The sequence below is a fragment of the Helianthus annuus genome, chromosome 7 (genome assembly GCF_002127325.2).
Source record: "Helianthus annuus cultivar XRQ/B chromosome 7, HanXRQr2.0-SUNRISE, whole genome shotgun sequence".
In the NCBI taxonomy this organism is placed as follows: Eukaryota; Viridiplantae; Streptophyta; class Magnoliopsida; order Asterales; family Asteraceae; genus Helianthus; species Helianthus annuus.
This window is the reverse complement of record NC_035439.2, coordinates 69708585-69734327: the sequence shown is the minus strand read 5'-3', so window position 1 is coordinate 69734327 and position 25743 is coordinate 69708585. Positions and strand designations below refer to the sequence as shown.

General features: G+C 35.3%; 1 protein-coding gene across 1 annotated transcript; it reads right to left on the bottom strand.

Annotated features, from left to right (window-relative positions):
- Positions 1-804: 804 nt before the first annotated feature.
- LOC110919450 (golgin subfamily A member 6-like protein 6) lies at positions 805-15723 on the bottom strand. The gene is made up of 9 exons (XM_022163716.1): positions 15672-15723; positions 15139-15554; positions 14239-14374; positions 13899-14068; positions 10601-10915; positions 9472-9497; positions 6659-6746; positions 5860-5943; positions 805-858 (listed from the first exon to the last, which is right to left on the bottom strand). Exons 1-9 carry the CDS (start codon positions 15721-15723, stop codon positions 805-807), a joined length of 1341 nt encoding a protein of 446 aa, XP_022019408.1.
- Positions 15724-25743: the final 10020 nt, after the last annotated feature.

The following is a 25743-nucleotide window of genomic DNA, read 5'->3' as shown; positions in this document are numbered from 1 at the left end:
TTGTGGTTCTTTGTCAACATCGTCGCGGACCGGCTGTGATTTGGCAGCTGGAACCCATATATTCACATCAGTTAGTATATATTTAGAATGAATTGAAAACACTGATAACTTTGGTTTCAATTTTTTGGGCAAGGTTACCTGGTTGGTTTGTGATTGGTGGTTGCGTAACAAAGTCGTCGTCGGCGGAGACACGGTGTGTTGTATCAGATGCTGTATGTTGTTTTTTTGAAACTAAAATAAACATTTATACATGTTATACTATGCTCCCAATAATACGAAAAACACCGACAGTTAATTATGCTTAATCAACTTCTTACCTTCCGCGAATGGTACTGGAAGCGGTGACTTGAAGTCGTCATCGCTGTTCGCAGCGGGTGATGTTGTAGCTATAAATCGAACACATTTTGTTATTATATACCAACAAATTACAAAAATTAAAGTGTCCTATATTTGGTGATACATGGTGCAAGAATTCCGACAAAACGTGATATTGCATAACATATTACTAAAACTAAAGTGTCCATCAAACTGTTTTTTACATGCGTAGTTTTGTATTTTATATATACCTTCTTCGATTACGTTATCATTATCCGAATCGCTCAACTGGATGCTTTGTCCAATTGTGTTATGGAATCCCTTTCCCATTTTGAATCTGGGTATTCGGCCGCTTCTCCGGACTAAACTTAAATGCTCTTACAATTAGTTATCGAACCGTGAAATCCAAATTATAGCTATACATTTTGGTTTATAAAGCACTATAATTTATTGAAAAGTATTCATCAAGAGGAGCACCAATAGACACCATCAACTGAAAGTACTTGTAGTGTTATATGCAATAAGGTGATCAATAGACCCCATCTACATATAACACTATGTCAACATCAGACTTGTAGTGTTATATGCAATAAGGTGATCAACAGACCCCATCTACATATAACACTATGTCAACATCAGACTTGTAGTGTTATATGCAATAAGGTGATAAGAAGACACCATCTAGTGTTATATGCAATATGGTGATCAACAGCCACCATCTACATATAACACTGTGTCAACATCAGGCTTGTAGTGTTATATGCAATAAGGTGATCAGAAGACCCCATCTACATCAGAATTGTAGTGTTATATGCAATATGGTGATTAACGGACACCATCTACTCATAATTGTTAAGGACAACACAATTATCAAAACCCATTAAAACACCACAGACCGATTTAAAATAAAACCCCCATTAAAACACCCTTCATTCTTGCATATAACACTGGAAAAGACACTACATCTGTAAAACCCCAATTAAAACACCCATCAATCATCAAAAACCATTAACACACCACAGTCCGATTTAAAATAAAACCCCCATTACAACACCCTTCATTCTTACATATAACACTACATTTGTAAAATAGTTGCATTCTACTAATATGACACTATCACACCATCTACATCACAACAAAACCCTAAATAAAATCATAAAGCTGCTAACTGGGTTGTTAAGAACATCACAAACATCAATAGACACCATTGACAACCATACACTGTACCGAACATCAAATACACAATAAAACACTAACCTGGTTCTCGCTTCCTCTTCGAACCCAATGGCTTCCTCGTTCCTTTGTTTAAATCCACAGAACACTCGTTTGATTCTTGATTTTACTGTTAATCGAACAAGAATGTGAAGCGATTATTGAAATATAAAACCCTTGAGTTCAACAGGAAGTAGGCGACGAAGAATGTGCTCCGGTTACCTTTAAAATACTTCTAGGTTTTATGCTCTGTTGTTATATTGAAGGAAGAAGAATTTAGCTTTTACAGGAACTTCGCTGGTTTTTAGGAGATTGATGGGGGTTTTGGTTGTGTAGGATATGGTTACCATATTTGAAACATTGAAAAAGACACTATTGCCCTTCAATTTTACATAAGGTCCTTCTAATTAAAACACAATTTACATTTTTATACCCTATTGATCTCAACCATTAGATCAAATATCCAATGGTTTAAAACACTTCTTACCCTTCTCACATTTTAAACACTTTTTACCATATCCCTACCCTATATATATATATATATATATATATATATATGTTAACCTCATTAAGTTTAATCAACTCTTAAATCAATCTCCACTAATCTCAGGCAATTAAACTCACAAAAAAAAAAAAAACCTGTCGTGGTGGCAGTTCAGGGCAGTTATTTGCAGTTTCTTAGCTAATGGTTTTGCTCCACAATTTTATGCCTATGATCTCCACTTCTCTGGTGGTTATCTCCTTGTCTTAGGGACCATTATCACCAAACCAGCTCCTACAAATCTGGTCAGTTGAGAGAGGATGTATTGCTAGAGCATTGCAGTTATCTGGCCATCTGTTTTTGGTGATTAGTTTTTGCACTCTTTGTCATAATTACGCCGATTGAGATCGTTGTTTGTGTACTAAATTGCAGATTGTTTTTTTGCAAGAAACAAGGGAGGAGGATCGGTTAAACTTCTTTAGTATCCACTCCGATCGGCCACCAAATCCAAGGATGAAGATGAATCTAAAGTATTGCATATAAATCCTATTCTTTGTTTGATTTTAAAGTATTGATTATTTGTTATAATGTTATGTACATCCATAAAAGATTTTAAATGCAATGAGAAAGAGAAAGAAGAATGGTTGAAACAAGAGCATGAGGTATTCGGATAAAGGGTTTCATCCTTCATCTCCTCCATGTATGTGTTCAAGGTAATCACCATTTTGCTTATTTAAGTTATATATGTTTTTTATAATTCACCAATTTAATATTTTAATACTATCTGACTTGATTCAAATCTTGCACTTAATTTTTCATCAAAATGTATTAAAAATATTAGATTTAAACAAGATGCAGGCCTTCTTTGTGGACTCCGATGTTGGCTTTTTCCTAACTCAAAATGCATCAGGCAATTTATCAAGGTAAGTTTACTTTGTTAGCCTTACTATTTGACTCATGTATTCGTTTTCATGGCTAATTCATATAGATATATTGGGTCGGGATTTAGAGAAAACGGTAGAAAGTGTGAGAACGGTGAGAACGCTTATCGATCGTCCGATCAAAACAATCTAAGGACTAGATTGGCGCGGTGGCATTTTTGTAAATAACATCAATTTTATTATGTGGACGCGCTTCATTAAGGGTAAAAGCGTCTTTTGACTACTCCAAACAAAACGCCACCTCATGTAAATAAAACGCCAAAACAAAAATCACACAGCATTCTGGTAAAAATGCCATTAGATATAAAACGCGAAACTTAATTATAGTAAAATCCCACCTAAAGAAACCGGCAAAAAAAAATCCTATATATACAACAACTCAGACCTTCAATTAAAAAACACAAACAAAAAACCCAAACGCCATATTTAATATATACCATTTGACTGATAAACGCTAGAAAACCCAAACATCAAATATATTGTTGTCAATAAAGTGTAGCTGTATGGTGTGGACAACATTTGTAGGATCGTTTTGTAACCCAAACGAGTCTATCAGAAGAGGTCTTCACCAATACAAAAGGCGGAAACAGATGTATCAGTGTTATTTCAGCTGTAATGCACGAGAAATCACTTTAAACTGTCTTTTGATTGATATTAGATCGATTATATTGTTATAGACACTTCGGCAGAGCTTCGCTACTGGAATCAGAATCGTTACAAATGAAATGGCACATCAGGCATTTATAGGGAAGGTAATTTCGCATGAAACTGCTCATGCGAAATCTAATTTCGCACGAAATCATTCAAGCAAAATTAGGTTCACACGAAATCTTATTCCGTGCCAAATTGCCATGTAATTTCATGCGAAATTACACATATGTAATTTCGTACGAAATACCCATACAACACATATTTCTCATTTAACGTGCCCTGATCTATCTAGACCTATACAAGACTCGATACAAGACGAAGTCGACAGACGTATGCACCAACAGACTCCCCCTCGGATGTTGACGAAATCTTCGGTGTCAAGTCTTCGGTTGTCGAACCTTCAGTCTTTATCAGTCTTCATGCTCTCTCCAAAGATTCTCCATTGTAAGCATCCTCAATCAATCTCTTTCTCTTCTTCTCTTATCTCCATAGGATCTGCACCACAACCTGGCTTTTGATCAGATCTTTTGATTGTCTTCAAACTCCCCCTTTCGATAAGCTAGGATCGCAGTCTGGAATTCTTGATCTTCAGAATCGTGACCTGAACTCTCCTCAGGTATCGGAACCTGGCTATTTTCAACCTTCAAACCTGCACATTCTCTACCACAAACATAAGTTTCTCAAATTTAAATTTTGCAAATTCAGAAACCACTTGCAGGTATTATTCAACAATAACACTCTTACTATGAGATAGATATATTGTTTAATGACCACCTTTAAGAATAACATCTCATTTCAAACTCTCCCAAACCAGTTCATCATGTTTAGCACTTGGAATTTTGAAAATCAGCTTTCCACTATCAGTTGTCGAAAATCCTTTTGAATTTTTCAAAATTTTATACTAAAACACACTAAAATCTTTTTGGATTTTTGAATTTAATAGAATGCAGTAAAGAAATATTTACAGACACTATTTTTGTGAGATTGTGTAAGAGGATCATATCAGTTTTTGAGACAAATCACTAACACCGTAAAGCTTTAAACATTTTAAGTTCTAAACGATTCACTTAGATTGTCAGTACATTGGTCCATTTAAATTTTCACACAAAGTTCAACTGTTCCGAGATACGAGATTAGAATTTTAAGCACTTGAACTTATTCGTGTATCCCGCCTCTTGAATATACTCCCGTATCCAGATCCCAATATTCAGTCTTACAGGTGAATTTACCTAGATGATATCTGTAAAGGGTTAAATGCGAAACCATGAGAGCTCAAGCTTTTTCTTCTGCAAAATCAGAGAGATGATGGTTCGACTTTAGGTATGTTCCCTTTAGAGAATCTTTTCTTCAACAGCACATGATTAGCATTTTGCAATGTTTCATTATTTTTTATGCTGAGGGCAAAGCTTTTATTTCAAGCAAGCGAAAAGTATTATACGGGGACTAGGCCATTGCTTCCGCAAAATCAGAAGTCCCGGGATAATACCCCAGATATCACTAAGTATAAAGACCTAGTATCTCAAAAAAAAGGGATCTTTCAAACAAGATTTCAGGGGTTATCTATATATCCGAGAGATGTTCCCCATGAGATAAGTAAGTTTTTTTTATTTAGGTTTATATCTCGAAAACAATTTACTAAATGTGTAAAAACCTACTGATACATCCACAGTGAGATCGTTTATCACATTTTTACTTTCCAAATTCTTTAGCGTGTTGTGATAGTCCACTGATGTACTATCATTTCCTCTTTTTCACATCCAAACTCATTTTTGAATATTTTTAATGTTTTTGACTTTTTATGGATTTATCATGTTTTTGTATTTTTCAAATTTTCTTAATGTTTTTGGATTTTCTGAAATTTCTTACTCCCCCTAAAATCAAAATATTTAAAGAAAATTGAAAATAAACTGTACAAGAAAAGTGACAACTGTTGTGAATTGCTTCAATCCGTCATCCACTCGGCAAAAACAATCAGAACTCCCCCTTACAACAAACTATTTTCCCATTATGATTTCAAAATACTTAAGTTTGTTTTAATCAAAATGTTTTTTTCGGAAAATTAGTTTTGTTGATTTTACCACTTGTAGATTAGGAGATTCATTCATCACTTTGTTTTTCAAAACACTTGGATTAAATTTAAATCAAGTTCAACTTAATGACCTTGATTAACCACTTGAAAAAGACAACCTACTTTTCTTACCATTTGTAGGTATACTCAAACAAACATATTCAAGAATGTAGACAACCTACTTTTCTTACCATTTCTTCTTGCTTCTTTGCAAGAAATTCTTTGTTGGTTTGCTTTCTGAACCACTTGCTCTTTTTCTGCTTCTGATGATTTTCCTGAAACAAAAACAGTTTTTGGTTTATTAGTTTTCTCATTTTTATAATTTTTCGATGGAATAAAACCCAATCCTTTCTTTTTGAAATTACCATTATGGTTTGGTTTCTTTCGAAAATCTAAACCATAATTGTAACCCATTTTCTTGTTTATCCTTTGTTGAACTCTTGAGGTGTAGTGGTTAGGTTTTTCCATAAGATTTAAATCTTTTATTTCAGAAATATTAATTTCTATTAGCTTGAAAACCTTTTTGATCATTTCAGTTTTAACACCTCTTATTGGAAAATCTTTATTAAAATATAATTTGTCTGAATCATTCAAAGTATATCCCACTTTGATTAATCCATCATTCAAATTAGATTTTGACAATAGAAATTCTTTATTGTAAACCCGTTTGCCCTGTTTGACTTTTTGACTTGACGTGTCGGACTCTGACTTTGTCTCTGATTTTAACTCCGACTTTGACTCCTCTGTTTCATCTTTATCCAACACCTGATCGACCACTTTCTTTATTAACTCGGACTCATGATCAGTGTCAAACGATGTGAACGTGACATCAATATTTTCTGGCAAATTATCTAAAGACTCAGACTCCCACTGTAAGTTGGTTGCCTTTTTGACTCTTTCTGAATTTGGATTTCGAGGAGAATATCCATTTTTGACCGGGGGTGGACATTTGTTATAGACAACACTTGGTTTCTTACCAGAAATCTTCACTTCATCATCTTCTTTTGTTTCAGACTTCTTCTCTTCCGAAGTCTTTTCTTCTTCAAACGTCTTCATTCCTTCCACTATGGGGTAAATCCTGTCAACCACAAAAGTAGAACATGAGTAACTTTTTAATAATCTGTTAACTCTCTCGGTTTCTATTCTCTGAGTTTCCAGTTTCAACTCAAGCTCAGCACACTTTTCAGTGTAATAGTTGAGACTATCAAGTTGTCTCATGTATGCTCCTTTGAGTGTCTTCATTGCTGTGGCTTGCTCACTGCTTGTCTCATTGTATTGATTCATGGCTTTGTTCAAGACATCATATGATTCTTTTAGCCTTTTTACGTTGTGTAGCAATTCATTGTTGTAGGATCGTGTATCGACCCGAACGAATCGTTCAGAGAAGTTTGAAACAGTTCAGGTGCGGAAAACAAGAAACTGAGTTTGAAACAGCTTGCAATACACTTTAAACACTTGTTGTATTGATTTTACACTGATTACATCCAAATCTCACATCGGCAGCACCTCGGTATGGAATTCAAGAACTGTTCACAACTATTACAAATGATTTCGCTCGGACACTATATATAGGACACTTGATTCCGCTTGAAATGGTTCAAGCGGAATACCTATCCGAGCGGAATCACACACTTGCATACTCGAGCGAAATAAGACTTTGTGATTTCGCTTGAAATGACTAGGTGTCATTTCAAGCGGAATCATCCTCTATGACATGAAATTCTGCTATTTTCTCGTACAATGTGCCCTGATCTAATCTATCTAGTCTAAGACTCGATACAAGACGAAGTCGACAGATGCATGCACTAACAGACTCCCCCTCAGATGTTGACGAGTCTTACGTGTCGAGTCTTCGCATCTTCAATCTTGATCAGTCTCTGGGCTTCACTCTATCAATCAGCATCAACAGACTCCCCCTAACAATGTGCTGGCATTCCTTAAGTTCATCAGCATCATCTGCTTCAGGATCGTAGTCTGGCTCATATCTCAAGATCACCTAGCTCTATTCTTCAGTTCAGAGTCCTCAGGTATCGGAAAAAACCTGGCTTTCTCTAAACACAAGCTTCTCAGGATCGATCAGCCTGGTTCCAAGATCGTGACTTGGCTCTCGTTCTGCTCAGTATCATCACCTGGCTCAACCTTACACCTGCACAATCTCTACCTTAAAGTAAATATCACACATTTATATATTTCAAATATAGAGGCATGCACAAACTCAGAGTCTCTCAAAATTAATTCCATAATCTTGATGAACCACTTGTAAAAAATGATTAACACATTTGATTTCAAACACAGACTTTCCCTCACAAAGCTGTCATCATGTTTAGCACTTGGAATTTTGAAAATCAGCTGTTCAATATCAGTTGTCGAAAATCCTTTTGAATTTTTCAAAATTTATGCTAAAACACACTAAAATCTTTTTGGGATTTTGAATATAAAAAATGCAATGTAGTAAATAAATATTTACAGACACTATTTTTGTGAGTTTGTGTAAGAGGATCATATCAGTATATGAGACAAATCACGAACACCGTTAAGCTTGATTTCATTTTAAGTTCTAAACAATTCACCTAGATTGTCAGTATATTGGTCCACTTAAATTTTCACACAAAGTTCAACTGTTTCGAGATACGATATTAATGTCTTACAGACTTAAACTTATCCGTGTGTCCCACTACTTGACTATACTCCCGTATCGAGATCCCAATATTCAGTCTTACAGGTGAGTATACCACAGATGATATCTGTAAAGGGGTAGATGCGAAACCGTGAGAGCTCAGGTGAGAACTTCCGTTCAGCAGAGAGATGACGGCTCGACTTTTGGAGTGTCCCCTTTAGAGGATCTTTTGTTTCAACAGCAATGACTATCAATTTTATTGTTTCATCAATTTGCTGAGGGCGGTGCTTTTTCAAGCATTTGCGGAAAGTATTATACGGGGACTAGGTCAGAATTTCCATTCAGCAGAAGTCCCGAGATAATACCCCAGATATCACTGAGTATAAAGACCTAGTATCTCAGAAAGAGGGACCTTTCAAACAAGATTTCGGGGGTTACCCATATATTCAAGAAATTGTTACCCACGATATAAGCAAGTTTGAATTTAGGTTTATATCTCGTCACAATTTACTAAATGTGCAAAAACCTACTAGTATATCCGCAGTGAGATTGTTTATCACATTTATACTTTCCATTTCTTTAGCATGTTGTGATCGTCCACTGATGTACTATCATTTCCTCTTTTTGACAACAAAACTCGATTTTTTTTTTATTTTATCATGTTTTTGGCTTTTTCAAATTTTCTAATGTTTTTGGATTTTCTGAAATTTTTACTCCCCCTAAAATGCAAACACATTTTAAAGAAAGTTTGAAAAAAACAAACTAAGCTCTTGACCCACTTAAAAATTTGAAAACAAACTATACAAATAAAATGACAACCGATATCGAATCGCCTCAATTCGCCATCCTTTTGGCATAAACAATCCGAACTCCCCCTTTCAACAAACCATTTTCTCATTTAGATTTCAAAACACTTAAGTTTGTTTTAATCAAAATGATTTTTTCCGGAAAATAAGTTTGTTTTAATCACTTGTAGAGACTGGTTCATCATATTGTTCATTTTTAACCATTTGTAGTAAATCAAGTACAATTTAATGTCCCTGATTTACCACTTGCAAGAATGCACCATCAAACCTCTGTACCATTTGTAAGTATATCCAAAACATTTAACCAACATGTAGGAATAAACATCTACACAAACCATTTTACCAATCAAAATGCCGATTCCTGCTTCGCACTTACCAACCTGGAAGCTCCGGCATAGTCCTGTACCTGTAAAAATTTACCACATGAAAATTCATTCATACAAAACTGTTTTTTTAAAAAACATGAATGATGCCGATTCCTGATCCACGATTACAAACTTGGGATCTCCGGCATAGTCCTGGTTATCAGGGAAAGAGAATTTCCACCCAGGTCTTACCAACCTTGGGTGTTTTCAGCTCTTGTTCAGTAGGGTTATAAGTTGCTTTCTTTGTTGCGTAAAAATCTTTAACCCCTTTTACTTTCCTATCAAGCATTTTCCAAACATTTTCTTAACATTTCCATTGAAAACTTTCTCGACATCAAGCTCATTCTTCTCGGAGTAAAATTGATCCGAGATCTCAACTTTACCAACTTTCTGTTTAATCTTCTCAAACTTCAGTGATGGAAACTCATCATCATTCACTGAAGACACCGATTTTACCTCTTTTGTCTCAACCTGTGGCTCTTCTGACTTTGTGGAACCAGAATCATCGCCAACTTTCTCATCACTCTTCTTAACAACCCACACTTGGTTGTCTTTCGCTTTCTTTTTGTAAAAATTTTTCTTTGAACACTCACCAACTTCATAAATCAAATTTTCAAACGTTTTGAAATTTTCAGTTGGTGGTTCATCATCGACAACTTTTTCTTTCAGTTTCTTAGATACTCCCTGTTTAAGTTTTGCCATTTGAGAACAAACTAATGCAATGTGACCAGCTGCATTGCATTTGAAATATGTTCGAGTATCCTTTAGATGAAACACTCCAGTTCCTTTCTTTTTCTTCTCAGCAAGAAACTCCTGGTTTGATTGTTTCCAGAACGGTTTCTTCTTCTGCACTTCCACCAGTATCCTTCTTCTTTGGCTTGTCGTCTTTGAATGCTTCAAAACCTGCAACAGTCGGATAAATTCGATCAATAAGATAATCAGAACTAGAATAACTTTGTAACAAACGTCTGATTCTCTCATTCTCAATTTTCTCCTTTTCCAACTCTTGCTTTAGTTCAACATTTTCTTCAATGTAATGATTGATTGCTTTTTGTCTTGTCATCATTGTGGCGTTCATCATGGTCAAAGAATTCTCTCGTTCAGAATTTGTCTTTTGAAGACCAGTTACTGTTCTGTTCAAAACGTCATAAGATTCCTTCACATAGTTAAGATTGAACAACAACTGCTCTTTCATCTTCTCTAGTTCAGCCAGCTTTTCATCTTTGGCTGCACAATTTATGCAAGATTCAAGACACTTTGAGCATGGCTTAATGACTTCTACAATCCTTTCAACTTCGATGATCTTCTCGACTTCAACCACCTTTACTGCTTCAACTACATGCTTAACTTCAGTAATCTCCTCAGCAACGCTTTCATCTTCTTCATTTTGAACAGTCTCACCTTCTTGAGCAACATTATCAGACTTCATCTGTTTCTGTTCTCTTGCTGCTCTTTTCTCCTTCAGTTTTTCCAAGCGATCTGCAAAATAAAAATGAAAACTTTCAGGAGAGAGATGAGATTTTGCAATATTAGTATGTTTTTCTTCATCATCATCACTGCTGTCATCAGTTGGAGATTGATCAAACTCTACTGATTTGTCAGAACAGTCATCTGAAGAACCAGAATCAGATGGTGTCTTATCAAAAACAGCTTCTCTTTCTGAACTTTCATCACTTTGTACACTATCATCTGAACTCTGTGAGCATTCTTCTGATGATACAGATTTTTCATCTTCATTCTTCATAGTCACACCAATAGACTTCATCCACTCTGTGAACATATCTGGTTCTTTCACAATCTTGGAAATGAAAGCTTTGAACTCTCCTTTCTCATCTGTAAACATATCCCAGCTAAAACCTTCTGGTAGTCTTTCATCATCCTGAAAGTTCCAGTTAAAGTTTTCTTGATTCCCTAGACATGCCCTCTTTAAATCCTCTATCACTTTTCTACCATGAGCCATTTGTGGTTCTTGCTGTTGCTGTTGACCGACTTGTTGATATATGGCTTTCCGGTAATAGTCATCTTTTCCGAATGGATTCTTTTGATCATTTGCCTCTCTATTCTTGCATTCTCGTTTGAAATGGCCTTTCTCCCTGCATTTAAAACAAGTAACTTTAGATTTATCGAAACCTAAAGTAGAAGAGACATGTGCATCAAGAAAGTCATTTCTCCCGGTAATCAGTTTAAACTTTTCTACTCTCCTAAGGACACTAGCAAGACACCATTTGATGTCCATGAGTTCCATCTCTTCGGCGTCTATCTAATCGTAATCCTCTTTTGTTAGCATAGGATTCCTGATCCGTCCTGCAACTAAACCTTCATAAGATAGAAGCACGGAACCAAGTAATGCCATGTGATCTTTTGCAATCTCTTCAGAAAAACTTTGACCATCAGGAAGATTCAAAGCTATATTGCACTGTATCACATAACCGTTTCCAGTTTTAGTGCTTTGAGAATGAAAGATTGATGTTGTATCTTTTGGATTCACACTTGGATATGAAGAGAAACCACTGCTGCTTTTAGAACTTTGATCAACTTTTTCGGATGAATCTCCAGCACTAAACGCGGTTTGTATCTTCGGGCTTCTTTCAGCTTCTGGAACACTGCCTTTGTAGTACATTTTTACATCTTGTTGACCACTTGGATTAGTCATCCTCACAATCTTCTGCTGTTCCAGATCTTGACCTTCAATTTTCTCGATGAACTGAGAAATTGTTAACCCATCATAATCCCCGGTGTTTTTCAGAATCATCAAGTAAGTACCCCATTCTTTCTGCGGTAATGCATCCGCTAACTTGTCGACCCACTCTTCACGATCTTTTGTTATACTCAACATCGACATGGATCGAACTAAGTGGCAATATCTTTCAATGAGCTTCTTTGTATCTTCCCCGGGAAAACTTGTGAATAGATCAAATTCTTTCTTGAGCAGTGCCTTCTTGCTTTTAATCATGTGTTCACTACCCTCAAACTTGACTCTAAGAGCATCCCAGATTGATTTTGAAGTTTTGTCGTGCTGAAGCAGTATGAAGATGTCTTCTTTGATAGCTTGCTGAAGCAGACTGATCATCATTTTTTCAGCTCTATACATTTCTCGTTCTTTGTCATTGAATTCTGAGATTTCTTTTTCAGTTTGCAATTCAGTACGAGGTAGAACATATCTCTTCAAAATACACTCCCACGATCTAAGATGGTTAGCTTGTACCCAGTTTTCGAAACGATCTTTCCATCCATAATACTCCTCAATGCTCATTAGCTTCGGGGGTTTTTGAGTAGTTCCCGTTTCGTTTTCTAGATTCATGTTTTGAGCAATCGAAACCGGAGTAACCGAAAATGTGGCGAACGCGTTGTAAAAATCGTCACCCATGATAAAAATCAGATTCAAGTGAAATAACCCAAATCAGGTTCAAGCGGAATACCAAGTTACTCTTTTCAAGCGGAATACCTGCAAACAGAACAACCTTCAAGCGAAATCAGTAAGTTCAAGCGAAATCTCAGATTTCTCTTGAATTTCAAGCGGAATAAGAAAGACTTGGAGCGGAATCATGTTTTAAGCGAGTTCACAGATTTCGGTTGAAATACTTCAAGCGGAATAAGCAATTTTGAAGCGGAATCAACAACCTTTGAAGCGAAGAATCAGATTTCGCTTGAAAACTCAAGCGAAATAAGCTGCTTTTCGAGCGGAATCACTAAAGAACCGATTCAAGCGGAACCCCTTCGAACATCAATTTTACCCATTTTTAGTCCGAATTTTAACGTGTAACTTTCAAGGGTTTGTTAGTTTGTAGTTTTAAACAGTCCGTGAAAATTTGAACAGATTTTAACCGTGAAATCTTGAAGTTTTGAAAGAAAGAGTAGAAAAACAGAGATTCTCCAGCTGAATCGTATAGAACTCCTCCTCCTGAGCTCTGATACCACTTGTAGGATCGTGTAACGACCCGAACGAGTCGTTCAGAGAAGTTTGAAACAGTTTCAGGTGCGGAAAACAAGAAACTGAGTTTGAAACAGCTTGCAATACACTTTAAACACTTGTTGTATTGATTTTACACTGATTACATCCAAATCTCACACCAGCAGCACCTCGGTATGGAATTCAAGAACTGTTCACAACTATTACAAATGATTTCGCTCGGACACTATATATAGGACACTTGATTCCGCTTGAAATGGTTCAAGCAGAATACCTATCCGAGCAGAATCACACACTTGCATACTCAAGCGAAATAAGACTTTGTGATTTCGCTTGAAATGACTAGGTGTCATTTTAAGCGGAATCATCCTCTATGACATGAAATTCTGCTATTTTCTCGTACAATGTGCCCTGATCTAATCTATCTAGTCTAAGACTCGATACAAGACGAAGTCGACAGATGCATGCACTAACAATTGTTTTGCTTTATCAGAGACTCGCAGTTCATACACTTCTCAGAAATCTTGATTACATCAGCATCTGTTTTAATTTCAAACGCTGGAACTTCTTTGACTTTTCTCACTTGAATTTCTTCTTCAACCTTTTTCTTTTTCTCAGCTTCAGCTTGTCTCATTTGCTTTTCTTCTTCTTCATATTTCTTCTTTTTCTCAGCTTCAGCATTTAAATGTTTTCTGATTTTTTCTGCCCAATGTCATCAGTAAAATCATTAACAACCTGAGCAACAAAAGCTTGACCCTTTAGAATTTCTTTATCCGGGCAATACTTATCCCAACTAAAATTTTCCCAGCTAAAGCCTTCTGGTAATCTTTCATCATCTTGATCTGATATTTTGTTCAACATACATGCTTTACTCTCTTCTGAAATAAATTTATCCCAGCTGAATCCTTTTGATGAACTTCCATCATCTTGATTGACCAAACAAGCTTTCTTTGAATCTTCAATCACCTTTCTAGCATGTGCAGTTTGTTGCTGTTCTTGTTGATACGGCTGTTGAGCAACTTGGTGATAAATGCTTTTCGATAATAGTCATTGTTTCCAAAGGGATTTTGAGCTCCACTTGCTTCACGATTGGTACATTCTCTCTTGAAGTGCCCTTTTTCCCTGCAACGAAAACGAGTAACTTTAGATTTTTCAAAGCCTAAAGTAGACACATTTGCATCACGCAAATCATCTCTTCCCGTAATTTGTTTAAACTTTTCGGCTCTTCTCAACACGCTCGCCAGGCACCACTTTATATCCATCAACTCCATTTCTTCAGCATCAACTTGATCGTAATCCTCTTTTGTAAGCATTGGATTCCCGATCCTCCCTGCAACCAAACTACCATAAGATTCAAGCACAGTTACTAACAACGACATATGACTTTTAGCTACTTCTTCAGAATCGTTTTGATCACTTTCGAGATTTAATGCAATGTTGCATTGAAGTACTTTCCCACTCTTTGTTGTTGAAAAATTTGGATCGAATGATGGATATGACGAAAATCCCATTTTGCTACTTGATCCTTGAGATGAACTTTCAGAAGAACTTTTCGCATTGAATGCAGTTTCAACCTTTGGAGAAATGTTGGTTTTATCACTAACACCACCTTTGTAGTACAAGCCAATGTCTTGTTCTCCATCATAGTTCTTCATTCTTGCTATCTTTCGTTGTTCCATCTCTTGAGCTTCCAGTTGTTTAATAAACTCGCTCAATGGTAACTTGTCAAAACCTCGTTTATTTTTCAACATCATGAGATACGTGCCCCAAACATCATGTGGCAACGCATCAGCCAATTTTTCAACTAATTCATCATTATCCTTTTTGATGCCTAATCTATTCATATTCTTCAATAAATTGCAATATCTTTCAATGATCTGCTTGGTGTTTTCATTTCTTAATCCTCTAAATAAATCAAATTCTTTCTTCATAAGCGAATTTTTGTTCTTTAGCATTTCATCACTCCCAAGAAACTTTGCTTCTAATTCTGTCCATATCGAATGTGCACTTCCATTGTGTTGAAGAAGAATCAAGATGTCTTCTTTAATAGCTTGTTGCAACAGACTAACCATCATTTTTTCATCTTTATATTTCTTTTTCTCCTCAGCACTCAATTCCCTAATTGGAAGTTTCACTCTATTATCCCCAACTGGTCTACTATATTGAACTTCAGTATGTTCCCAAGCATCTAAATGATATGCTTGAACCCAGTTTTCAAAACGTTCAGCCCATCCACTATACTCCTCGATACTCATGAGCTTAGGCAGTTTTTGTGTTGTCCCCGTTTCATTTTCTAGCATCGTACTTTGAGTAATAGTCATCGGACTAGCAAAGGCATTGTAAAATTCATTCTCCATGATTTTGTTTTCAAAAATTCTCAAACAGACAGTTTCAAATGAAATACCCTCTATACACAAAAACAACTTTCAAACGGAATCAAGTCTTACACGGAATCAACTTTCAAGCGAAAATAGAATGGATCTTCACACGAAATTAGCTTTCGTACGAAATTAACTGTTATTCCGTGCGAAATAACAAACTGATGAACACTTTCAAGCGAAATAGTAATTTCGTGCGAAATCAAATGCTGATTTCGTACGAGATACCAAACTGATGAAGGGATTCACACGAAATTGTAATTTCGTGCGAAATTAATTCTGATTTCGTGCGAAATTACAGCAAGGTTCAAACGAAACAATATCAACTTTCGTGCAAAATTAAACTTTCGAACAATTTTAAGCCGAATTAATGTCTGAAACTTTCAAGGGTTTGTTAAAACACTGTTTCGCACAATATACTTGAAAATCAAGCCATTTTAACCGTGAAATTGCGTTTAATTTTGAAAAGAAGTGTTGGTGCATATGTCTGTTGACTTCGTCTTATATCGAGTCTTGGTTTCGTTGCGGATCTGAACAAGAATGATGTCATCATTCTTGATGATGACATCATATAGGTGACATCACATCTTACATCATGGTGTATATATTGACACAAAATAGGACACATAACAGAAGTTAGATCCACACGAAATTAAAGTTTTATTTTGTTTTATAGTGATTTCGCTTGAAATAGAGATCTGAATTAAAGTTGGTTATTTCACTTGAAATAACATGTGTCATTTCAAGCGGAATTAGAAGCTTATAAATAGGCAGTTGATGTTTCTTATTTGGCACGGAATCACAAGTTGTATACCGAACTGCTGCCGGATTTTCAAGTGAAATATTAATGAGAAACGTGTGTTAAAGTGATACTCTCTGTTTTCTACTCCATTCTTACTGATTCAGCTCTGTTTGTTTGATTCCGCCTTACAAACAATGTGTATTAACTCTGAATTGACTCATTTGATCGTCAACTCGATCCTACAATTGGTATCAGAGCCAGTGATGAGCCAATACACTTGAATCAGTGCATTTTTTCTACATTTTTTGGATTTCTGGACATTTGTACGGACAAAATGGACTGAGTTTTTGATATAGTGTGTAAAACAGTGTTTTAACAAACCCTTGAGAGAATCAGATCAAAATTCGGCCTAAAACTGCTAAAAATGGAATAAAAACCTGATTTCGCTTGAACGAGTCTTTTGATTCCGTTTGAAAAATTGTAGTGATTTCAAGCAAAATAGCTGATTCCGCTTGAAATACAACTGATTCCGCTTGAAAATAGGTGATTCCGTTTGAAAATACATCTGATTCCGCTTGAAAAATACATCTGATTCCGCTCGAAAAATTATTTCGTGTGTAACAGTGAAGTTTGAAAATTGTAGTCATTTCGTTTTGAGTTTGTCGATTAATTTGAAATATTATCAGGTCATGTGAACATAACAGTTAATCGGCCCAATCAAAGAGTCTTGAATGTTGGTGAGAGTTTACATGTGAATGTGATATTAATTGTGTTGTTGGACATAGTAATTGAAGAAGTCAGTCGGTCCAATAATCAATATTGGTTGTCGGGATTGTTTAGTCCAAGGTGTCAGGTTCATTTAGTATATCTTGTTTGGCCCAAGAATTGCATGTGAAGTATTAAGTCAGCTTATGTGACTTTAAAAGGAAAGATCCAATCAGAATTAGGTAAAAAAAATTAATTAAAGTTGTTGACCCATGTAGTGATATAGATTGCATGTGATCGAGGTTATCGAAAAGACAGATTTATTAAAATTCATCGATATTAGTTTGCATGTGAAGTGATCATATAAATCGGTTCAATTATCTTCAATTAGATACACTGCATGTGTTCGTCGGCCCAAGAAAGCCCATGTGATCACACTTAAAGGTGTCAGCTTTAGTGTTTTTGTTGGTCCAATTAATATGATCTAAAGTTCACGGCCCAATCACATTCAATATCATAACTGTTGTTGTCGGTCCTTTTAAACAATCCAGGTGATCATATTACTCGAACCTAGTGTGCGGCCCAATCATATTCCGACATTTAATTGAAGATATCAAAAGCCCACGTGAAACTTTGAATTGCTCCGGCTCACTAGGTTGAACGGCCCATTCAAATTGATTTGTGAACAGATTTTGTTGGTTTAGTGGATTTCTTGGCCCAATCAATTTTGATTTGAAACTTGTCGGTTCATTATAATTTCGGATCATATATTGCATGTGATTTGTTTTTGTCGTATAGTACTATTAGTCAAGTGGTGGGTCAGAAAGTTGATTTTGTTTTAACTCATTCATCAGATCACAATCTGATTCAAAGGATATTGTTTTGTTTAAGTTTAAAGTGCAACAAATCGAGCGGCAATCCAAACGAGTTGCCACCCGATTCTAATCAGTTTTATTTGTCTGTGTTTCAGGTAATTTGTCAAGCATTGCGCCTGAGCGAATCCCCACTCGATCCTTTGACACCTGATTTTTGTCACTTAATCGGATATTCATCTGATTCAGTGGTTTGATAAAGTGATTGAACTAATTTTAGATTGTGTGAATTTTCGTATCGTTTGAAAATCTGTCTTTGTAAATTTTTAATACCGAAACATGGGTTCTAAGTTTTATGTTATACAGAACAAGTTTAATAGTTTTACAGGTATCAAGGGAGAGTCTACAAAAGAATTGATCGAGAGGTATGTCAAGTTGCATTTAGAGATGATAAATTTGAACATTAACAAAATGGATGAAATGTGGGTTGACAAGTTGGCAAATGCTTTACCAACTGATATGTGGGGAACATATTTGTTAGCTTGGAAGAAGAGCGGTGAATATTATAGTTTCAATTTGAGTTCGTTCGTCGAGAAGATTCAAACTCAAGAACTTGAATTCCAAAAGATTAGAAAATTGAAGTCTGATTCAGGAGAAAAGAATCATAAAGCAGCAACTGTTGAAGTAAAAGACAAATCTGAGGAAAATGTTCAAGTGGTAGAGAAGCAAGTTGAAGAAATTTCAGTTATCAAGATCGAGAAGAAAACTGAAGCTGAAATGATGTCCGAGAAGTGCTTAAACTCTTAAAAGAGATGGAGAGTTTGACATTGGAAATCAAAATTTTGAAAGAAAATGAAAAAGTTTTTGAAGATAAGATAAAATCTTCAGAAAACAAAGATCTTTGGATAAAATTGGAAAACAAAAATCTGAAACAAAATGAAACAAAATTTCAAGAACATATAAAAGTTTTAGAAAATGAAAAATCTGTTCTTGAAAAGAATATAGTGGAAAATGAAAATGCAATTACTTCTCAGCTTGAAAAAATCTCTCAGCTTGAAAATGAAGCTAAGAGTGCAAGAAATCAAATTAATGAGCTTGAGAAGAAATTGAAAGGTTTTGTGACCACTGCAGCAATGATTGATCAATTATGTCCAAAACCGATCAATTCAGATTGTGATGAGAAAACTGATGATGAAAATGAAAAAAATGAGAAAAAGAAAATCTTTTTGAAATTAAAAGAAAAATATCAAGAAACTGTTCTGCAATCGACTGAAAAGGGTGAATGCTCTACGCAAAAACCTTTGAAGAAGAAAGTGGAACAGAAACAAAAAGTTAAAAATTCAGAAAATGTTCAAAACAAATATAAAAGCTCATCAGTTCAATCATCCAACCGGGATCAAAAATCACAAAAATTGAAAAATCAAAACTCTAAAACAGTTGGTAATGAGTGGTGCAGGTTTGACCATAGTGGGCAAAGCCAAATCCAGCTTTCATGAGGAATGATGATTACCACAAATCCAGACAATGCTATGGTCTAAGCGTTTGGTGTGAAAGTGGTGAATGGTACGATAACAGAGTGTGTTACAACTGTGGTTACAGAGGACACATTGCTGTTAACTGCCAGAATCAGTGGTTTGAGATGAGGAGATGCTATAACTGCCAAATCAAAGGACATATTGCCAGAGATTGCCCAATGAGATTAATGGAAAGATCGAGGGCTGAATCTAAGAAAAAGGTGACAAAATCAGTCAAAGTCGATGAAAAGCCCAGAGCACAGTTGAAACAAGAAGTGAAAGAACCGAAAGTGAAACTTTCACAAGGGCAGAAAGATCGATTGAGAAAGAAGGCAAGAGAGTATCTTGAAAGGATTTTGTTCTCGGATACAACCGAAAAATCAGATAACAGTTCTGATAAATCGTTTTGCTCTCCCAAGAATGATCAGTCAAGTAAAACGAATTCATCAGATACAAATCTGAGGACAAAAGGGAGTGTAAAGAAATCAGATGTTAAGTCTGGCGATGAATTTGTTTCTTCGAAAACAAAGGAGCCACGTGTTGGCGATGATTCTGATTCGTCAAAATCAGAGGAGCCACAAGTTGAGCTCAAAAGTGAAAATTCAGTTCCGCCAATGGATGATATCAACTTTCCACCATTGCGGACTGAAAATTTTAAACAAAAGGTTGGTAAGGTGAAAATTTCGAATCAATTCTATTCTGAAAAGAAAAAATTTGATGTCGAAAAGGCTTTTAATGGAAAAGTGAAAAATATTTTTGGAAAGATGATTGAGAGAAAGGTAAAAGGGGTTAAAGAATTTTATGAAGCAAAAAGGAATGATCAAACCCCAAGTGAAATTGAAAAGCTCACACCCAAGGCTGGTCAGGCTTGGGTGCCTATATTCCATACTTAAAACCCCCGGCTTGCCGGAACTCCCAGGTTGGTAATTTGGAAGTAGGAATCGGCATCTTTCTTGAGAAATTCACTTCGATTATATTTCGACTTTCAAAAGATTAATTAAGGACATTAAGTTGTACTTGATTCATCTTTCCTACAAGTGGTAATTTGAAGAACAAGGTGATGAAACCCCGAGTTTATGAAATGACACACAAAACTTATTTTCCGGAAAAACCATTTTGATTAAAACAAACTTAAGTGTTTTGAAATCATAATGGGAAAATAGTTTGTTGTTAGGGGGAGTTCTAATTGTTTATGTCAAGTGGATGGCGAATTGAAGCAATTCGATATCATGTTGTCACGTTCTTGTACCGTTTGTTTTCAAATTTTCTCAGAAAATCAAAATTGAAACATATTTTGATTTTAGGGGGAGAAAGATTTTAAAAAAATTAGAAAATTTGAAAAATGTCAAAAACATCGAAAAATCAAAAATGAGTTCTGTTGAGACAAGAGGAAATGATAGTACATCAGTTAGACTATCACAGTACGCTAAAGAAATGAAATATTAAATGTGATAAACGGTCTCACTAAAGATGTGATGATAGGCTCAGCTAGACTAGTAGATTTGCGAAAATGATACAAACTTAAATGAAAAAGCCTAGTTCTAGTGGGAAACACGGTTGAAAGCATAGTACTTGGTTTTGTCCTTCTTGATTGTGTGCCTACTCAGTAATCGCTGAATGCAAAGAGCATAAAAACTAGTTAAATTTGTGAACTTTCACAATTTTACTGAAAAATAACTATGATTGTGCATTTTTTTGCGAAGATTTAAACTTGTTTTATTTCTTTATTTTGTTTAAGCATTGGACATCTCTGCTTATACGTGAGTATCGACCTGGATGTTAGTGCCTAAACGTTCTGTTTTATTTTCTTTGGTGTTTCGTTTAAGCTTTGGATCACCTCTGCGTATACGTGAGTATCGAACTGGTGGTTAAAGCCTAAACAATTTCAACTTGTTTTTAGTTTCTTATTTTGTTTAAACATTGGACTTTCTCTGCGTATCGAAAGATCGACCTGATTGTTAATGTTTAAACATTCTGCTTTGTTTTCGCACATATCACAGTTGATGAAAGTTTAAAGGCATTACTTGAGTTAGTGTATGGCATGATGAGGGGATATGTTGAGATCGTGGGGTCCATAAGAATTCAGTGCAAAATTAATATACCTTAACGTATCTGTAAGCATTTTGATAGTTTTTAGATTGAGCTTAAGAGGACAATTATATCGTCAATCAACGTGAATCGTTTAGAACTTAAAATGTCTAAAAAGCTTAACGGTGCTTGTGATGTGTCTCAAAAACTGATATGATCCTCTTTCACAATCTCACAAAAATATTATCTGTAAATATTTCTTTACTGCTTTTCATTAAAATCAAAAATCCAAAAAGAATGTGTTTTAGTAGTAATTTTGAAAAATCCAAAATGATTTTCGACAACTGATGTTGGAAAGCTGATATTCAAAGTTCAAGTGCTAAACAGGAAGAATAGAGGATTGGGAAAGTTTGTTGGAAATGTAAATTTTTTTGAAATGACTAAATGGCTCATTAATTTGAAACCAATTTAATCATTTTAAATACAAGTGATAAGCATAAAGTCAAATCTTACTGTTGGTTAAAGTATGTGCAGGTATGCAGCTAGTGAATTCCAGACTGCGATCCCAGCTTGTCGAAAGGGGGAGTCTGTAGACGTAAAAGCCAGGTTCCTGATCTTGTTGCTATGAAGAGCCAAGAGATGGTCCTGAATCTGTGAAAGCTTCTAATGCTGAGAAGATAGAGAGTGCTATATCAGATTACGATCCCGGAACAACTTAAGGGGGAGTCTGTTAGCAAAGGGGAGTTTGAAGAGTGAAAGAACCAGACTCAGAGTCTGAAGAATAGCTGATGATGGTGATTGAAGAGAAAGAGAGAGTAGACTGATTAAGACTGAAGTTTTGACGTACTAAAGTCTCGTACTGAAGACTCCGTCAACATCCAAGGGGGAGACTGTTGATGCATATGTCTGTTGACTTCGTCTTATATCGAGTCTTGGTTTCGTTGCGGATCTGAACAAGAATGATGTCATCATTCTTGATGATGACATCATATAGGTGACATCACATCTTACATCATGGTGTATATATTGACACAAAATAGGACACATAACAGAAGTTAGATCCACACGAAATTAAAGTTTTATTTTGTTTTATAGTAATTTCGCTTGAAATAGAGATCTGAATTAAAGTTGGTTATTTCGCTTGAAATGACATGTGTCATTTCAATCGGAATTAGAAGCTTATAAATAGGCAGTTGATGTTTCTCATTTGGCACGGAATCACAAGTTGTATACCGAACTGCTGCCGGATTTTCAAGTGAAATATTAATGAGAAACGTGTTTTAAAGTGATACTCTCTGTTTTCTACTCCATTCTTACTGATTCAGCTCTGTTTGTTTGATTCCGCCTTACAAACAGTGTGTATTGACTCTTAATTGACTCATTTGATCGTCAAATCGATCCTACAAGAAGGTGTAGAAATCAGATTTTGCAGCTGAAATGGTAAGAACTCTTCTTCCTGAGCTCTGATACCACTTGTAGGATCGTTTTGTAACCCAAACGAGTCGATCAGAAGAGGTCTTCACCAATACAAAAGGCGGAAACAGATGTATCAGTGTTATTTCAGCTGTAATGCACGAGAAATCACTTTAAACTGTCTTTTGATTGATATTAGATCGATTACAATGCTGTAGACACTTCGGCAGAGCTTCGCTACCGGAATCAGAATCGTTACAAATGAAATGGCACATCAGGTATTTATAGGGAAGGTAATTTCGCATGAAACTGCTCATGCGAAATCTGATTTCGCACGAAATCATTCAAGCGAAATTAGGTTCACACGAAATCTTATTTCGTACGAAATACCCCTCTAACACATATTTCTTGTTTAACGTGCCCTGATCTATTTAGACCTATACAAGACTCGATACAAGACGAAGTCAACAGATGTATGCACCAACAACATTGTCAGTTATCTTTCTTTACTGAGGATTAACAATGTTATCCAACACCATACAGCAACACTTTATTGATTTTAGCATGATCAAATTTACAGATTTAAGTTGGTTTATTTTGTGGCGTTCTTTTTCTCCGTAAAACGCCAAATAAGATAACATTTTGGCTGAAAGGGTGTAAACTCAATAACATTTTGCTGCATGAGATGGACAAAAATTATAGAAAAAGAGGCTGATTTCATACGAAAGTCGAAACAGCCAGTGAAGATGCTTCAAACGAAGAAAGAGACTGGTGACAGTGAAGATTTGGAAGATCAATATTTATTTTGTTTAATTTTCTTTTTCAGCTGATTGTAATTCAATAAACAATGCCATATCTAATAAAAATGCCAAAAAGGCAAATGTCTTACACCTTTGGCGTTTATTAAACCATCATAAAATTACTTTGGACAAGTATTATAAAAAACTTTTTTTATGTATTCTTTTTTTTTTCATTTTCAGTTAATTGTTGTATAATAAAAACGCCATAAATAATAAAAATGCCAAAACAACCAAAAATGCTTGTTTAAACGAAATCATCCCGTTAAACGCCCCCAAAAACTCCCAAACTATAATAAAATTAGTTTGAAAAACTATTATAAAACGCCAAACTTGAAAGATGGGACGTGTTACAGACTTCAGAGATAAAGCTTGTCAAAAACAATAATTACAAACAGTAACTGAAAAGACGAATACTTTATTATAATAAGACACCGCCTAACTTAGGCGCCAAAAAGAGATCCTATAAAATGATACATCTCAGCAACTTCCATTTGATCAAACCAAAAAAAAAAAAAAACAAACGCCACTACTACTAAATACCACTCACTGTAAAACGCCATAAAAATCAAAGATGGCTAATATGCTTTCTTGGATATTCAGTATTGTTATTCGTCAAGTTTCACTGAATGAATTGTTAGCGGAGGGGTGTAACTCAAAAAGATTTTGCTGCATGAGATGGACAAAATTTCAAGAAAAAGATACTGATGCCGGTCATATGACATTTTGTATTTTTTGTTCTTGAAGAAGGCTTGGATGAGGAGAAGAGATCAATGACACTGAAGAGTGGGTTGATTATAAAGATGAAGATCAACATGAAGAAAAAGTGAAAAATCCACCCACACGTCATAGATCTATGTCCCCAAACATCCACAAAAAAACCACTTCAACCGACGAGCAGGCAAAATAATCAAACCGATGGGTTTGTTAAGTTTTACATAAAACGCCATATATTTGGTGACAGTTCTTGTACTATTAAAGAAGAGAGAGATTAATGACAGTGAAGATTATGAAAATAGATCCGATTAGGATTTTTAATTTATTTTCTTCCCTTGTATTTTTTATTCATGTGGTTGAAATATAATTTAAAAAATAGTAAAACGCCAAGATACCACAAACGCCAAAATGTTTATAAAAAATAATAGAACAATGGGCCATCTTGTTTAAAACCCCTTGAAAAACGCAATTCAAATAGATTTCCTGCCCCCTGTGTTCCAATGGCATACGATGTGAATAAACGCCATAAACGCTAAAATGTTGATACAATGAAACCATTAAAACGCCATTAGTTATTGAATCTGGTTAACGCCAAAAATCTTAAAAACCAAAAATTAAAACAATATTGGGAAAAGGGGAACTAGAAAAGTAGAAGATGAAAGGACAAAAAAGCCCCTCCGCCCTTTTCTAAGCGGCGGGACACGTGTTGGGCCAGGAAGCGTTCTCACCGTTCTCACACTTTTGAACATTTTCTCCCGATCCCGTTTCTAGATATATTTCTAATATTCTCTAGTTGACATTACGCATGCAATCCTGGTAGTTCTGCATTCATGTATTTGAAGGTTATGACTAGAGTGTTTTTTTTCATTTTGTTTCAACCCTTGTGAATTTTACGGGCAAGGTTGTTTTTTTCCTCTCTTTTTGAACATTTTTTAACAAATATGAGTTTCTCAGTTAAGTGGAAGTTGATGGATGCAACATTTTTTTAACAACTCAAGTTATATTATTGTTATTTGTTGGATGTAACAAAATAACCTATTTTTCTTTTTTTTTTTTAATTTTACCAAGTAACACTTAATGTTTCTTAGTTTATCATGATTCACACCAAAATGTAAATAGGTTTTCATTTGTGTGTTGTCATGATCCGACATTTTCATTCGATCCGGTCGCACTCATCTCAGTCGCGCCCAGAAGTATAATTATTCGCTTACTAGATATTAGAAGTATGAATTGATTGGTGATTGTCTATTCATATTAATGTGCGTCATTTT